General features: G+C 41.2%; 2 protein-coding genes across 2 annotated transcripts in view; one reads left to right on the plus strand and one right to left on the minus strand.

Annotated features, from left to right (window-relative positions):
* The window catches only part of GPT2 (glutamic--pyruvic transaminase 2), a 30,198-nt gene extending 19,049 nt beyond the window's left edge, over positions 1–11,149 (minus strand). Inside the window, exon 1 of the mRNA XM_062586585.1 lies at positions 10,516–11,149. Within this exon, the coding sequence (XP_062442569.1) occupies positions 10,516–10,779 (264 nt within the window). The 5' untranslated portion in view covers positions 10,780–11,149. The remainder of the gene's footprint in view (positions 1–10,515) is intronic.
* C13H16orf87 (chromosome 13 C16orf87 homolog) overlaps positions 1–17,681 on the plus strand; it is a 39,564-nt gene that overhangs the window by 2,970 nt on the left and 18,913 nt on the right. The window contains exons 2-3 of the mRNA XM_062586586.1: positions 4,360–4,497; positions 6,995–7,061. Of these exons, the coding sequence (XP_062442570.1) occupies positions 4,409–4,497; positions 6,995–7,061 (156 nt within the window). The 5' untranslated portion in view covers positions 4,360–4,408. The remainder of the gene's footprint in view (positions 1–4,359; positions 4,498–6,994; positions 7,062–17,681) is intronic.

Here is a 17,681-nt window from a genome sequence, read left to right on the forward strand (position 1 = left end):
ATAGTAGTAGTCACCAGGGATACAAACTCCAAGGTATGGTGGGATTGGGATGAGGTTTACAGCTGTGTAATGTGGCTGACAGATTATTCTAGATAATGTGATTACAATTCTCGCTACAGATCCAGTCCAGAGTATCAGATAACTGATAGCATTTGGTTTTTTTTCTTTGAAATTAAGTAAGTATTAAGACAATTGGACTATCTGATCCTGACTCTGTAGGCTCAAAGCATTTTACATTTATATTTTACTTAAATTTAGCAGAAGCTGAAAAAAGTAGGTTCATTGAAAGTGACACATTGACTCCATCAAGTGATATGCTTTCATGTTTGATGATATAAATGAGTGCCTAAAGAAGAGTTTTATTTCAACCTTAAATAAAGAATTAGGAATACGAATTTCAGATAGAATACACATACCTGAGACAGAAGTATAGCAATTTATGACTAAAGCAAATAACTAGAAATAGATTCACTTCAAACTATCTCAGGTCCACAGATCGCACAAATTTTTTTCACCCTGATTTACAAATATACCGGAAAAAAAATACATATGGAATGAGAAGAAATTCCATTTGGGTGAAAGAAGGAAAAGTTCACACAGATTTTGATTTTACTTTGTCCTTACAGCAGTCTGAATCTGACTCACTAGCTTTACACAATAAGAATACAAATTTGTTAAAGAATAAGGAATGGTACTTTGTTTGTCCTAGGTTAAGATACAGTCTAAAAAGACATAGTAGTTCTCAGCAATAAGCTGGAACAGAAATACCATGTTTTTACCAGATTAAAAACAAAACAAACAAACTTATAAATATACTATGTTAAACAAATTGGACACCTTGAAAGTGGTTGCCTCTTTGACTAGTGAAATGTGGAAAGGTATCCTGCATTTCCTAATGTAGTTTTTGAATTTTTATAGTGGCACAGCCTTGAACAATGGTAACAGACCTTTTTGGTATCTGTGTCCGGTTTATTGTAAGTAATGTTGTAGCTTATATCATTAGTACCATCCAGATCTCTGCTAGTGCCAAACTCAGTGCTTATGCCATCACTGTCTTTGGTCTTCAAGTGCAAGTGTGTAATCATCATCTGGTCCATAAACCCTTTAGTATCTTTCCTACAAAAATAATTGCCCTAGAGAGAACACTAAAACATACCAAACAGTTATCTTATTGTAAAATTCTAGTAGAGTTGGGTAAGTGAGTTTTCTATACTGTGCACACTGTTTCCACACACCTGATCAAAGGTTCATGCTCTTCTTGACTAATTTGTATTTCTTGGTCTTAGCTGCAACAGCTGTTACCCTAATTTGTCTTTCAAATGGGAGATGCTTCAAGTAACTTAGGCTTTTGGTTTCCCTGCCAATGAGTTAATATCAGCAATTCTTTGGAATTCTCACAACATTCACTCTATCCCCTCCTAGTGAAATCTAGAGGAAAAAAAAAAAAAAAAAGATAAGGCTACTGAGTTTTCTCCTTATCTTTTGCCATTTCTTGGTTTCCAGTCTTTCTATGGAAAGAAGAAATATCAGAAGTTGTTCATTTTTAATTTTGATTCCTCCAGAAAGAAAGGTCCATCTTACCATTTTGAAGGAACAGGAAATAATAACAGGCAAGAGCAAATATAATGAGTCAAAGTTTCAAAGCAAGGATATCAAAAGGTGACATCAAGAGAAGTCTAGACAGTGCCTATGAGTTTGCAAAGGAGTTCCAGGTAGAATTCTGGCCAAGTCTCTGAGACAAGGAGTGGCAATAGTGGGTTTCTCCCATGGTGATGGCAGTGGTGTGCATGGCTATCCAGGGGGAGATTAATGTCAACACATTATGGAAGTTCTATGAAAAGATCTGTATGAAATGAGGAAGTGTGAGAGTCACATCGATAACCTCAATATCAGGTTCTAGGACAGCAGGAAAAGTGTTCCATAAAGTTCATTAAGGTGAGTTTTATTTCGCTACAAAAGACTAAGGGGTCTTTGACCAATTCAGCAACATGCCTATGCTTTGAGACCATTTAAGTCTCTGGCAAGCAAGGAAACATACAGGGGGAGATAGGCCACTCGGATTTTTGCTTTTTCGTAATGGCAGAGATGTTCCCATTCTGTATACACACACACACACGTGTGTGCGTGTGTGTGGGTCTGTCTATATGTATATATAAAGAGTTTGTTTGTAATTTGTGTGGGGCTAGCCTTTCGAGGTGTGTTCTGGAGGCAGACTGACTGGATTGTTACTGGCCTATGCCTGTGGCGTTCTTAAGCTGGCAGAGATCTGGAAAGGTAAAGCTTGCAGGTCAGAAACCCTAACAACAAGCTCTGGAGGAGTAAGTGCCAGATCAATAGTCATGTCTACTGAAGAGGGTATGAACCATATCAAGGAGAAAAAACAACCCCCAGCCCTACATAACAGCCACTCACTATTATAGCCCTCTGCCTTTGATGGCACTATACACTGTCTTTAACAACAAAATTAATCTTTGTCTTGGGAACAAAACCAAACTTCTGCCATTCTTTTGAAATTATTACCAAAGGAACTAACTGTGGTAATCTTTTTTTTTTCTTTTTTTTTTTTTTAAGTTAAAAGATGTCATAGCCATTTTGCACTTTCCAATTGGGGTGTAAAGCAGAAAATACAAAAATTCGTTAAATATTTTTCAGTTGCTATCTTCTTGAGAACAAAAGGATTTTAAAGCATAAAGAAATCTTTCTAGTTTTGGAATCATCTCTTTAGAAATTTGTTCTGCAGCAACTTCTGCCATTCTCTTTTTCTCAGAGGAACTGCAGTCTTTCAAGAGACCAAATGAAAGGCCTCAGAAACCGGAAGCAAGTCAGGCAATGTTATTCTAACAATTGTATTAGTGTTCTAGGCATCGTACAAAGCGAGGAGGAAGTTACAGGATTTTCATATGTGGGCCAGAATTCTGTGGTGTGCTGTTAATACAAATCTCTGTGTAGTTAATCAGGTTTGGAGAAACTTCCTCATCCCCTAGACATTCCCCATTGCCTCAAGAAATCCAGCAGGTAAGGAGCTGAGAGCAGTGTGAAATGATGAGCCATCTCTCAGGGAGCACACCACCATGCAAGAAGTGTTGGGAGACTTGTTTGATCAGAGAAGTGATATGAAGCCCGAATGTACAATATCCCAAACAAAGAAGCAGCATGAAGGCAATGTACTGCGAGCAGCTGGTTTGGCTTGTAGGAATTTTAGTGAGCCTGCAGGTTTCCCTTGATAATGGTGGCATCTAAGAATGATGAGAAGTTGCAAAGTAACACTGTGGCCAGAAAGAGCAAGGAAGTGCATAAGATGATGTAGAGCTGTATTTGCTGAAGTGTTTAGCAAATTTCAAAGGAAAATCCTCAGTATGTAGACAGGTTTGTGTTATCTGGATTTGGGAATGGTGATAGGTAGAGAGGGGTTCCCTTGAGGATGCCATGGAAATGCAAGGTGCTTTTAAAACCAGAAGAGCAACACAGTATTTCAGCTGTTTCTGAATTTCAGCATTTGTCCACTCATGGCTGTCTCCTATTTTTTCATTTCCATTGCCATTTCTTTGTGCCTCCTCTTGAGGTTTATCAGGCTATAACATCACACTCTGGAACAATTTCCTTAGCATAAGCCAGGCCTGGTTTTCCACAACTTCACTAACAAGCTATATAATAAGACAGCTGGCAAAACAAACATTTCAGCATAGTTGAGATACGTGCTGTAGAAGCCAGGTTGCTTGCCTGCTTCCCCCAGCCCCTTACAAGCCCAGGGAAACACTTCCTGGAGGCCCTTAACTAACAGGGACATGAAGGCCTGAATTAGCATTCCAATCTTTTTATTAAACCAACTCAGAGCAGAAAAATCAACCTGACCTGCTTACCACAGAGTAAGGTTTTCAGTGTGTGTTATGCATGCGTAATTCAAGCTGACAAGAACTGTTGCTGAGAGGAAGGAGAAGGCAAATTCTGGATTTTGACTGGAAATGGCAGTGATGCCTCTTGTGCTCCTCAGTATTAGCTGAGAAAATCCGTGGGGATTGGTAGATCTCATTCAGGGATTACAAAACAGGAGCTGTCCTCAAGTTACTTCTGCCTTCTTATACACTGATAAAGGTACATTTCCTTTCAGAAATATGCCCATATGAAGAAAACCCTACGTTTTAATATGACTGTAAATGACATTTAAAATAAGGAGGAGATTATATGTTAGGATCCTCTCAGTTTGAAGACCTATTGGAAAATGGCTATTTTGGAATAGATTTTGCTGCTATATTCAACACGAAAAGATCAAATAATTGGATCTTGTGGATTGTGTGTTTCTGAACATATGATTTTGGTAATTTTCTTAAGACTGATTTGTTTTTTCATCTTCCTCTGCAGTGGTTTTCACCCAGTTAGAAAACATGGTTTTTACTAGAGGTTATGCAACATGTGCAGGCATCTGAGGAACAACCATTCTGTCTTAATGAGGTCAAAAGCTATTGCCTGGAAGATACTTTCTAACTTGCACTTCATCAGGTATTCAAACCAGAAAATTATAGGATGGCAGCTTAAGCTTAACATCTTTCATTACTGAGTGTGCCAGTCAATCATGTGTCATTTTTCTGACATATCAAGTTATATTTATACATGTCATTGTCTAAACTGTGTTATATCTTTCCACAACTCTGAGGGACACAGTCAACTCACATTTACAATTAAGTTTGGATTCTAAGTCAGAAATCTTGCTATTCGATTTAAAGGCCTGAAAAATTAGTGAACAATCTTTACTGTCTTTTAACTCAAATATTCTGGTAGAGGAAGCCTGAAATTATTGCTATTTAAGTAAAAAGGGATTTTGTTAGTTTTATTATCAGCAGAGAAATGTAGGGGGTGAACCAATGACATGAAGAATAAACTGGATTTAGAGTCGGTTGCATCAGCGTAATGAATTAAGAAATTAATTTATGTACATTATGTGATTTTGGAGTTATCATTATCAATGTCATTACAGACATTGAAGGTTAACAGCTTCTAGTCACTACAAAATACAGTTCACCACCTCAGTGGTAAATTATTGTAATGCATCACTTATCTCTGCATCATTCAGGCCCATTCCTGAAGTTTTATTGCTGAATTTGCCAAGTGGCAGTTCTATGACTGAAGAAAGGGACAAGGAGTAGTTACAAGTTGAATATATTCCCTTATTTAAATAAATCAATGATTCTTTTTCATCTTTCTTGGTATTTTAACAATAGGTAGACTTGGAGCTTGCTTCATAGATACTGAGCAAAAAAAATAACTTGGGGAGAGGAAGGAGGAAAAATTGAAAAAAAAAACAAGAAATACACACTAAATTTTTAAAAATTATGGCTAAAAAGTTTGCATTGAAAACAATCAAAATATCGTTAGTGTCACACAACTGAATAGCAGCATGTCTAATGTAAAAATGTCAATCCTTTGTTCTAAAGAAGAAACCTCAGCATTTCAGAAATTTGATTAAGACAATAAGGTACAGATAGACTATTTTGTGGTTATTCTGATGAAATAATAATAATTAAAAAAAGGTAGAGAAGTAAAAGCTTTTTTGATTTTCCAGAAGTCAGTTGAGTTAACCCCAGATTACATGGAATAGGGACCACATCAGTTATGCAAATGAAAAACAGAGGCACAGGAAATGAGTAGACAACCATTTTATTGTAAAAGGGAGTCAGACTGCAGTGGCTGCTCAGATAAAAAGGACTGCAATATCCAGAGACTGGTATAGTCCTTAAAAGCAAGTAGTTCCAGGCCCACTGGTAGAATACAATATCCACCCATCCTGATCTGAAGGAGCTGCCTGCATATTACCAATGCGTCTCTGCATACCATCCATTTGCCTCCTTCTGCCCTACAGTTTTACTTCAATAACTTGAATGTTTTGAACAGAAAATTAATGCTGTGGTGACTTACACTAAGCTAATTACATCCAATATTACATCAGTTGACTTTGGGATACTAAATGCTGTTTAATATGAAGGCACCTTGCAAGCATTTAGAAGCAAACCTGACTTAACATAGAATGACTTATGTGAAACCTAAGTAAAAAATAGGGAGAACAGGAGTGGAGAAAGATTTCAGAGTAGAGGTAGGAAGGGACTTTCCACAACAAGGTCAGGTTAGAATTAGCATGACAGCAAAGTAACAAATTTGGTATATGTGCTACCTAGGTAAAGATAAACATGGATTGTTATTACTGAGTAAATAAAGAGAAAGGCTCTGTCCAGAGATGACATTACTCTTCCATTGAACTCATTTTCAGGCTAAAATTTCTAGTCTGAAATTTAATTAAAGTCGATACTTAATAGGTTACTATACCTATTAAGTTACTATACCTACTGCTATACCTACCTAAGTTACTGCTACTATACCTAGTAACAGATACTTAATCTGTTAGCAAGTCTCAAAAATAAGCAATAGAGAAAAGATCTTATTTGCTTGAGTTCTAAGGAGAACTTAAATTTTCCTTATACATTTCTTGTATTTACTACAGTAAAGAGTAAAAGTATTAAAATACTGTTTTTTTTTTTTAAAAAAAGATAATTTTAGGAAGACTATGAAGGACTGAGCATGTGTGATAAATTATACAGATATTTGTTCAATAATTTTAATGTAATTTTTATTAAAATATGCTTGTGTTCTAGTTTGCTTTAAAAGGTTTCCAGAAACATCAAGGAGAATAGCTGAAAGAAAGAATTGATTCTTTCTCCCTGTGTCATATTAGTAAGCAAGAATCTGCTGATTATTACCATTGGGAAAGTGCAAGAGAAATCAGTTTATCACTTTTGAAGCATGATGTAATTTCATAATTATCAAGAAACCATGTAGAGAAGTGAGATGTAGGCTTGTCCCTTTTTCAAAGTACAGTGCTTCCAGCCCTCTTAAAATTCAAAATTAGCACAAGAACCCACATGCAATATTGTTTGACTCTCATAGTGAGAAATAATGGTATGGATCCTCAGAGAAGACAGTTCTGATACCTATCTTTCTTCTGCAGGCCACAGTGCCCAACTGGACTGTATCTCCTGCAACGCATAGCTGGAAGTACGGCCCACATAAGGGAGGTGAGTCAATGGTGCTGTAACTGTACTGTCTGTGAGGTGTCCTACTGCTACTTCCAACTCAGATTCTTGGTGTCCAGTTAAAAGCCTGGAGCTGTCAGTTCTTCTCTGTCCCCATGCAGAAACTCTGTTAGCTTTTACTCAAATAAGTAATTTTGCATAAAGATTTTCAAATTGAAACACTTAATGTAGATCAAAACCTTGATTTTTCAACTCGAACACAAGTCATGGGCCAACAAAACTTAGGAAGTCCAAGTACAGTATGCCCCATCTGCACCCATAAGCAATCCATCTTTTTCTGCTTTAATTGAATATTCTACATTGTCACTTACATTGACCTAATCCTGAGCATATTACATAAGAAATTGAAATTAATGCCTCATTTTTATTTACTTTTTTAAGAACTATCCCCTAAATTACTAAGTCAGAGACTTCTGAAGTAACATTTTAGTCCTTATTTCTATGTGCATTGTGGAGTTACAGCTCCTATTGGAATCATTTACAGTTAACATACAAAAGAGGCAAATGCCAGGAAAAAAATGACAGAGGAACTGCTATTCAGAAAGTAAGACAGCAGAACAAAACTCAGACACATGACAAAAGCTTAAGCTGTGCAGACTGCTTCAGGTAGCTATTTTAAAGTGTGCATACCAATCTATATGCAGTTACACAAGAATGAAGTGTAACTAAATTGAACCAAGTTTAAACAGGGAGGGCCTCTACTGAACCTGATTAGACAATGTCTGCGCTTATTTGCTTTTAGTTTGCATAGGAACAGATGACCCAGAGTCATCTTTGTAGGGGAGGACAATTGCCTCGCCTCTGCTGCCTCCTGCTACCACCAGCCAGCGTTCTTCCCAGTACCAGGGAGGCCAAGGTTACGGGCTTGTGCAAGAGTCCTTCCCCATCAGCCAGAGCTGAGCTGTTCCTGGGCATCCCCTTTACTGGCAGTGAGGAGTAATCACGGGCCTAGGCATTTCATGGGTCACCACCCCTCTTTGACAGCCGCTTCAGCCTTTTCTCCTTATCTGTCAGTGTTAATTCTTCCAGCAGTGTTAATTCAGCTCTCTGAGCTAAGGTTTAGAGGGATGAAAAAAGTTGTTTTCAGTTTTAGTTAAAAGTAAGCAAAAAAGTGTCATTGATCTACTACACAGAAGTCAAATTTAGACCAAAAAGTAGACATTTAGGTAACATAACATTTATGTTCCAAGGTATGGGTGTCAGATCCTCAATACTACTCAGGGCTGTATCCTTTACCAGACAATCTGGTTAAAAAAAAATAGAAGAAATCGTTTTATTTTTTCACAGAGCAGCATAGAGAAATTAACAACCTGAGTGGTGCAGCAAGAAAATAATGTTTCAGCTGCTTCCTTAAGTCGATTGTATGTTCTCTGCAGATGCACTTATTCAACTTTCTCACTAACAGCCTCCTCCTCCCCTGCCAACAGAACCTTATTTTTGTTTCCTTCAGTCATCCTAGCCTGAGCATAGTCATGTGTCTGTGAGTGCTGGTAGCCATTGATAATACTCTGTAAGACAGGAGCTTTTTACATGGGAAGTGCCACATGAGCAGACACAAAATTGCCCTAACAATATTTTAACAAAGCAACTGGCAGTGACTTTCTCCTGTGTTTTTAAGAAGCGCACAGAAGATCATTGTCTCTGCCAGTGACTCAGCTTGTAAATGAAGGAAGCATGGGAGCTGGGAGGAGTCAGGAAAGATCGTATTCTGTTTGTTCTGTTAAGCAGTATCTCCTACCACTGATGTTAACGTGAAAACAAACATACTCAGTGAGGACACTGGAAGATTTTATATTCTGTTCCTGGTAAATTTACCTATTAGAGGATCTAGTTGCCTGTTAATGTGATGACACCTTTATAAACAAGTTCCAAGGCAAAATTCAGAACAAATAGTTTGCAATGAGACCTCCATCACCACTCTGAAAGTTTTTTGAGTAGTTCTGTAAAGAAGCATTTTTTAGTAATTATGGAGTCAGACATAGGTAACTGATGCATAATACACAGTGAACTTAAAATATACTTTACCTTCTAAAATGAGGGAACCGTGTAGCACAAAGAGGAAAAACAAAACAAAACAAAACTCTTTCTTTGCTTTAGCATTACTGTACCACTTTTTTCTTTTATTCAAAGCACTTTGCACATATTGCCTAGTCAAATTTGTCTTGTGATATCTATGATTATGTATTAGCAAGACTTTCTAAAGGAGAGCAGGTAGGGAACAATATTTGAAATCATAAATAATTATACCAGATGCTCTATAAAATAAGCCAGTCCTCATGCTTACCAGGGAAGCTGGGATGTAAAAACAGTATCAGCAAAGAAACATGCCAGATTTTTTTTTTTTTTTTTTAGTCTTACATATAAGGAATATGGAAAAAATATGAACAACAAAAATGTAATCACTGACTGATTTCTGTGCTGTATCTGTTAAATTTTGGCCCAGACCCTTCAGGAGTCTGTTGTACCTGGCCTCACTGCCTGATCCCCAGGTGCTAACCACCGAAAACTTGGATCCGCGTTACTGACGGTTTGTGCTCATGTTCCCAAGGCTCCATGGCCTCGAGCACCTGAACTCGAGCAATTAAAAGCAAAAAGAGCAGCTCAGTATCAGCGGTCTCGCTGGAAAGTGTTTGCACATCCAGCGTTTGGAAAAGTGAGGCGGCGGAGGGAGCCTGCAGGCGGCGGCCAGCGGGGAAAGCCGAGGCCTTGGCGGGTCGGGGCAGCAGGTTTCGGGGTGCCTGCAAGGCGGCGACCCTAAAATCGCAGCGATTGCCTCAAACGCTCGGTCGGAGGGTGGAAGCCGGTCACCCGCCCTGTTGTACACCGCAGCGCGCATCGCTTGCAGGGAAGGGGCAAGGTGGCAGGGGAAGGGCGAGCGCCGCCGGGCAGGGCCGCGCTCCCTGCGCCTTCGCAGCAGTGACACGGGCGGCAAACAGTAGCCGCGGGCGGGTTTCTTTGCTTTGCGCCTCTGCCGCCTCCCGTTTGAAGGGGCGCCAGTGGCGCCGGCGGCTCCTCGCAGCGCCGAAGTGTTTCAGCGTGGCGCCGCCCGGGCCGGCTGACCTCGTCCTGCGCCTCGGCCCCGAGCGGGGCAGCGGGAGGACGGGGCGGGCGCCCCCCTCCTCCGCCGTCCCCCCCCCCCGCCGCCTGCCCCGCGGCCAGCGGCGGCCGGAGCCCCGCCGAGCCCCCCCGGCGCCCCAATCAGGAGCGGCGGCGGCGGAGGAGTGCCCGGGGGCAGGGCCAGTGCGCGCCGGCCGCGCAGCCCTGCGCGCAGCCCGCAGCTTTGCCCGGAGCCCTGCGCGCAGCCCGCAGCCCGCAACCCGGAGCTCTGCGCGCAGCCCGCAGCCCTGCGCGCAGCCCGCAACCCGGAGCTCTGCGCGCAGCCCGCAGCCCATGCGCGCTGTTCGCAGCCCTGCGCGACCCCCCGCCCCTGCCTCACCTTCCTCAGCTCCTTCTCGATCTCCCCGGCCTTGAGAACGATGGGGCCCCGCACTGCATATTCCACCGCCTTCACTTGCGGGTTCATGGACTCCAGTGTCAGGATCTTCTCCCTGCTCGCCTTCTCGCTGATCTTCACCGCAGAGGCCTTGGCAGCGCTGCTCCAGCGCGCTGTGACCTCCCTCCTTCCGCTCCGGCAGCCCCCCGGCCCTTTGCAGCCCAGGCTTGCCGCAGTTTGCTTGGCAACCAAGACAAACCGATGCATGGTCTTTCCAGCTAGTTCTCAAAGATGAATGGTATGAATGCTGAGGGCTTGTGTACTTGCTATTCGAAAGCGAGAACTAACAAAATGTACACGAGCGAGGAAGATGTGGTCAGAAGAAATGCTGAAGAGCACGCACAGTTACACGGACATGCTCAATCCTCCCATGTCCAGACCCTGCAAACTTAATTGCAGCGGATACAACTGATGTTGCAGTGCTGCGGTGCCACCAGATGAGCAACAAATCCCACCATTGCATCAGATGAGCGCTGCAGACCCCTGTCCCCGGCAGAAGCGCCCGTGCTAGTGCTCCGGAAGAGTCCCGGGTGAAACCATCCTCCTCCAGCCGGAGCCGGCAGCCGGCCCCCGCCAGGCGCTACCCCAGCCCCGAGGCAGCCGAAGGTGTGGATTGCACCAGCGAGACCGGGCGTCGCGCTGCCTGGCGGGTTTTGTAGTTCCTGCAGCCCCGGGCCGCGCCTGCCCACAGCATCAGGTGATGGGCAGGGAACTACGGCGCCCACAGCCCTCCCCGCGCGCCGCCGCGGGCGGGGGCGCCGCGCTGCCCCGCGGACGCGGCGCGGGAGGGGGCAGAACCAGGTGGAGTTTCCTCGGGGCAAGGCCAAGCCGGCTCCGCGCGGGGCAGCGCGGGGCGGCGCGACGCGGCGCCGCCGCCTGCGGCCGCGGGGGCGGCAGGGGCCCGGCGCGCTTAGCCGTGCAGCCGCCCGCCCGCCGCAGAGAAAGCTGCCTTTGTCCGGAGCCGTTTTCCTGCTCTGCGGCTGGAGAGCCGCCGTGTTGCCTCGGCTACCTCCGCCCGCCCGACTGGCGACAAAGCCTCGGGCCGTCCGCCGAGCCCCCCGCGCCGCGGGGCACCTGTTGCTGCCTGCGGTGGGGCAGAGACGGGGGTTTGCAGCAGACGCGGGGTCTGCGGCAGATGTGGGGTCTGCAGCACAGATGAGGCTCTGCAGCAATGCTGGACGTGGGGTCTGCGGCACAGATGTGGGTGTGCAGCCGGGCTGAAGGCCAGCAGCCTCCTCTCCGGCGCTGCCCCCCGCCGGGTGGGCACGGCCTGCCGAGCCTTTCCTCCCAGACACAAATAGGTTTCCTCATTGTTTCTAGATAATTAAAATGTCTTTTCCATCTCTCGTGTTTCAGTTCTGCTTCCCTAGCGAATGACTGGAGATCTGCCATCAAATACAATAGCAGCGGGCTTCAGGGGACGCGGAGGTGCGGGCTCCCGCCCTTCTGCAGCCCTTCTGCAGGCCGAGAAGGCCTGTTGCCTCAGCCCTGGGTGCGCAGGAGAAGAGAAGAGGCGCCTTGTTCCTGCTGGGGTGTGGAATAAGGAGTCGTTCACTCAGGAATATTCCTGTGACCTAATGTTACCTCCCTGGGTAGGAGCCTGGCCTGTAACCAGGCTTGCTCCTGAGTTATTATTGTCGAACCCTCTTTACTTTCTCCACTAACTATAGAGGAAATGCAGGAAATCAGCTTCCTATTTTAGGTGCCTAAATTACATGGTTCAAGACTTGCGATCTGTTTTGTGAGTTTTGGTATCTTTCGTTGGTTGCTGAAGAGAAAGCAGGCTGCCTTTTGCTGAGTTTCTGTTTTCTCCCATATGATTCTATCTTGACTCTTTTTCTGTCTTTATTATTTCTTCCTTCTACTCAGCTTCTGCTTGCTATAGTGCTATTTTGGTACCATAATTAATTAGTTGCAGGCCTCATTCTATTTCAAGTGCAATATTTTAGCTCTAGTTCTGTGCTAATTGAAAAATAATTGCTATTCTAGAATTGGAGTCATTTCTAGATGTAGTTAATGAAGTAAGAGAAATATAATGCTTTTATGCTGAAGGGGTCTTAAGATGGTGGAGAAACTCAGTCATGAATTTCAGTTTGTAAGATTTCAGTAATTTTACTGATAGAAAGCTTTTTCTTGCTTCTCAGCTTGTCAAGGCTAATGAGCAGAGTGTGTCTGACCCTGCTTACCCCCCTCAGAAATTCTTCCCACAGAATGACACAGTGGAGCACTGTATCCTGCAAATGCAAGTTCCAGGAAAGACATTTTTATTTGCGGCTTCGGTAGCTCCTGTTTCAGGATAGTGCGGTGTGCATCTCCTTCAGAAGACATCTTTTTTGTTGTTTAAGTATTTAAAACGTTTTTTACCTTCTGAAATACTCAGTTTTGGAGCCTGTACATTTTGACATCATTATTTTAAAATTATCAGCTGTGTATCTGGAAAGCTGAATAGTGTCTTGAGTCTTTCTTTTTGACTGATTCAATTCATGTGTCATGGTGCTTTTTTTTTTTTTTTTTTTTTTTTTTTTCCTTTTTTTCCATGAGATTTGGTAAAATGTACATCAGAAGAGAAGATTCAGAACTGTCCCAAGGCTTGTCAAGGTCAAATTTAACTCAAAAAAGCAAAACTGATTTTGCAATAATCTTTAATCAGGTCACCTGAAATGTTGATCTTACTTTTATTTCCAATAGAAATCCTTGAAAAAAATGATGCATTTCGTGTACATAACTAGACTTGTCAGACATCTAGATTTTACTGTGTATGTTTCAGGGTTCATTAGAGAGCAGGGTTGAATTGCTATTTAGTCTATTAAAAATCGAAGTCCAAGGGATTTGAAGCCACTAATTTTGCTAGGGGAAGAACAAAATTTAACCTTTGCTCTTGGTGCACACATTACTGTTTCCACCTCCAATCCGCCCCCCAGAAAAGAGCTGGCGTAGCAGAAAGTTTCCAGTTAGCGCTGTCACCATATCTCTCAGAGTGACCCCTGCGGAAGGGAAGGTACAGGCTCCTCACAGCTCCGCTTCAGCCTCTGGCTGACCATCCACGCGGAACCTCAGCCCTCGTCTGCAGCTTCCCCAGCGCTGCTTGTTAGCACATCACATAGCACTGCAGCACCGGAGTAAGTCTGGAAATACATGTTGCACAAGCCAAAGCATATGTTTATCATAAAGCATTTGCATGAATGTATGCAGACTTGAAATTCAATAGTCTACTTAATTTCCCAAGTTTAAAAATAGTGCACATAGTAAATAAATAGGGAAAAAAGGCCTTTTCATGTTCAGTGTAATATGAAGTGTTGTTTGTGTTACAGAAAATGTGCGGGTTGATTTAATTATGATAAATTTATCTTGAAAGGTTATTTTAATACAGATACAGGAAAGGCAATAGTGTATAATGAACTTGTAAAGTTGAAGCGAAATTGTGCCTCTCTTGCCTTTTGAAGTTCACAAGAAAACTCCCACTGACTTCTATAGGGTCAGGATTCCACTCCAGAGCCAGTGGGACTGTGGTTTTGTGTGTGTCACTCAGACTTATAGTGGCTTAGCGTATCTACCTACAACACGAGGAAAAGAAAACCTACCTCATGAATGCACATTTGTAAAATGTTGTGCAATGACATTAAGGATAAAGTATCTTTTTGTATTTACTTGTAGAAATCTTCCTTTCTCTCTCTCCCCTGCCCCCAGAGCTGAACTCCAGATAGCATGCGTAACTGCAAGCTCATGACATGCCCTTTACAAATGACTTTGGTTTTTGCAAGTTGCCTGTGGTGGTCAATTGACACGATCAACAGACAGTTTATGTACTGTCTACTTGCATTTGTAGAAGCACAAATTTCAGTTGCCAAAGAAGGTGGCAAGTACTGCTTCCCAAGCGTTGTTTTCCTTTGATCTCCATGCTCCATTCCATTTTTATTTGTAAAGAGAGGTTGTTTTTCTTGCAGTTATAAGTACATAGAATAATGATTTTCACATTGGCAGTGAGGATTTGGAGATACAGAACAACAGCAAAAGCATAAACGCATAGAAAGCTAGACACAGAGTTGTAGAAAAACAGACTAGCAGTTGTTGTCACATGTTTCCATTATGACATTTTCCTTCAGCAAACTGTTTATTATGAATAGCTGCATGGTTGGTAACTGGTTATCATGGATGCTGCATGGCAAATGATAACTAAACATTCGTTTTTTTATGCTGTTTCATTTAAATAAATGCACTGGATAGAAAATCAGTCTTAATATCTTACAAATAATAAAGCACAGTTAAATATATTTAAGTAATAAAATCCTATCTAAATGAAACCTGAGTTTGCTGAAGCATTTAAGTATGTGAAATCCATGGAACTCATGGAACCCACATTACAGAAAATAGGAGGGTTTTAGGCAAAAAGAGCAAAATGTTTCTGTATTTTATGTTAACAGTCATGGAGGATTATTGTTTCCTGTGGAGTACTGCTGATGATAGTAGTTCAGAATATAATGAGCATTTCTGGAGAAATTACCATCCCTACTATTCTTCAAAATGAAAAAAACATAAACCTTTAAGATGTGGTTCAAAGCTCAATGCAGTCAGCGGAAAAAGTGCCAGTTCAGTGACTTCGTATCTTAATGTTTACCAACTCTCATTCTTTCATGATAAGTAAAAAAGAAAAAAAAAAGAAGGGGAAAAAAAAAACAAAGCCAAAATGAATCATAGATAATATTTTATCAAAATTTCTTCATAGGAATGAATTAAAAAGGTGCTCTATGAAAATAATAAAACTTCATTTTGCAAAGTTTGCAAGGTATATTTTATACACCCTGCATTTAAAATAAATCCGCTTAGAAGATTTTCAGTGAAAAATAAAGATTTTGTTGAAACTGAACTGTTCTGAAAAGTCTGTAAGTTTCTATGGCCTGGAGAAGGCCTGATAGGTGACAAGAATATCTGGAAGCCTTTTGTATGGAATGGTAGCTGCTACCATCATTAAATCAATGATAATATTAATATTTTAATGAAAGTTTCTTTAAAAACATCATTTGGAGCTGGCTTGCTTCACAAAGCAAATAAATCTTTATTAAGAAATATTGTTACCATGTTGACATGGGCCGTAGGACTCATTTTGTATATTGTGGTTCAGTTTGATTAGGGAGGGATCTTCCCGTCAGCCCTAGGGCATTTCAGAGACATAAAACTCAAGTGTTATACATGAACAAGGGCTACGGACACATTTGCTTTAGGAATTAAGTAGAATCAAGCAGTGAAATGGAAAAGTCCAATAATCTTTTTCTAATATATACTACTAATCCAGCAAAATATTAAATTATCAGGAGCTAGAAATCAAAATATTTTAACTTACCATTAAAATGGTTTCCTTTCTCGTTACAAAGGGAAGCACAGCAATGTTATAGAAAATATATGTCTTCTTAATATATAAAATACTATTTACTGAAGTGAAGCCCTTTCATTTATAGAGCCTATTACACCTTGATTACACCATCTGTAACTGCTGATCGAGGGTGTAAGAGTGGTTCTGGCATTTTCAGCAGCAGAGGTGAGACAATAAAGCAAGAGTGGGTCTTGATTACCTGGGAAGCTTGGGACAGTGGTAACCCTCTGAACTGGCTCGTCACTGTGGTGTCCTAACTCATGTGAAGTGGCTAGCAGATGGCATACTTATGTTGGTGGCATGGCCTCTCTTTCATGCAAGCTCCAATGCACAAAGCTTAAATCAGAGACAGGAAATCGAACTGAATGTGGATTTCCTGAAACTGAATTACATCAATCTGCAACAGCTTTTTGAAGAACAAAAATGCTTTGTAGTTGGTAAGTGCTCAATATTTAGCTGTGCTCTGAGAAACAAGCCAGCATTTTTATCACTTATATGTTAATCTTGCCAATTCTCCTAAGTTTAGAGTAACAGGATCTCAAAGGACTTGCTAGGCACAACTTTGATTTCTTATGAGGGGAGTCAGAGAATACTCAAAGAAATTATAGCTACATTATACTCTAAATCTCCTGATGAGAAGCAAAATAAAAGAATTAAGTATTGCAAGCTGTGACTACCAAAACTGTAAGACAAGAATCGTAGAGAAATAGCTTTAAAGCTTATCTATGTAATGAATTTGTGATGATTCTTGAATTTAGTTCTTTTTTCTTACCTATTGTAAATTGTAACATTACAGCTTGAATTCATTCATGGTAAGATTATATATAAGATATAGATTAAGAGACTTATTTAATCAATATATATTTTATAATCTTCTCCTGACACAAAGTCACACCATATATAGGGGTTTAATTTCTCAGTATTCTGCATGTCCTCAATTTCTAACCAAGTATGAGGTTTGTCAGCCCTTCACAGGAGAGCTCACAGGGAACTCCTTACTGCAGGAGAGCAGAATGCTTCTGAATTCACTGTCGTGGCCAGTGAAACTTTTGAAGTACTTCTCTCCAAATCTAATGTGGATTAGATATGTGAATTGTAATAACTTCTTTAAAAAAAAATTGTAAGATTATAGCTGCCCATCAAAATACAGTAGTATGCAAGAAACCAGTGTGGTAAACATCTATGCTCCATTCCAGTGAAGGAGGGAAGAAACCCTAAGATCTCAGACCATTCAAATCTGTATTGTGACAATAGCAGAGGAAAGAAGCCGAGAACAGGCACTGAAAAACCTCATATGTAGCTTTCTGTATAGATACAGAAATGACCTACATTTCTAGTTTTCTGTTTTAAGTCAGTGTAAAGCACATCTTAAATGAGGCTCAGTTTTACAAAATATCACTTACTGTTAACTAAGAGAGAAGGTACCCGTATCCTTAAAAAAGTATTTCTTGCTTTTTGTCAGTGCTAGATTCAACTTCTGAAATGACCCCGGAAAACAGTATTGGGCTTTAAGAATCCAGAGTTAATGTGTTAATGAAATAAATTAGAAAAACAAGAAAAATATATGCCTTTTGGTAACTCTTAATAATCAGTTGTCTAAGTAATGGATGCTATCTTGTTTGCATTCAGTAAGTAAACTTTTTGTTTGTATTAAAATAGTTGGACAGCTGAACAGCTGTCACTATTTTATGTGCTCTAAAAAGAAAGGCATGATATTGTAATAGATCTGTTCTCTTGCATA

The sequence above is a fragment of the Rhea pennata genome, chromosome 13 (genome assembly GCF_028389875.1).
Source record: "Rhea pennata isolate bPtePen1 chromosome 13, bPtePen1.pri, whole genome shotgun sequence".
In the NCBI taxonomy this organism is placed as follows: Eukaryota; Metazoa; Chordata; class Aves; order Rheiformes; family Rheidae; genus Rhea; species Rhea pennata.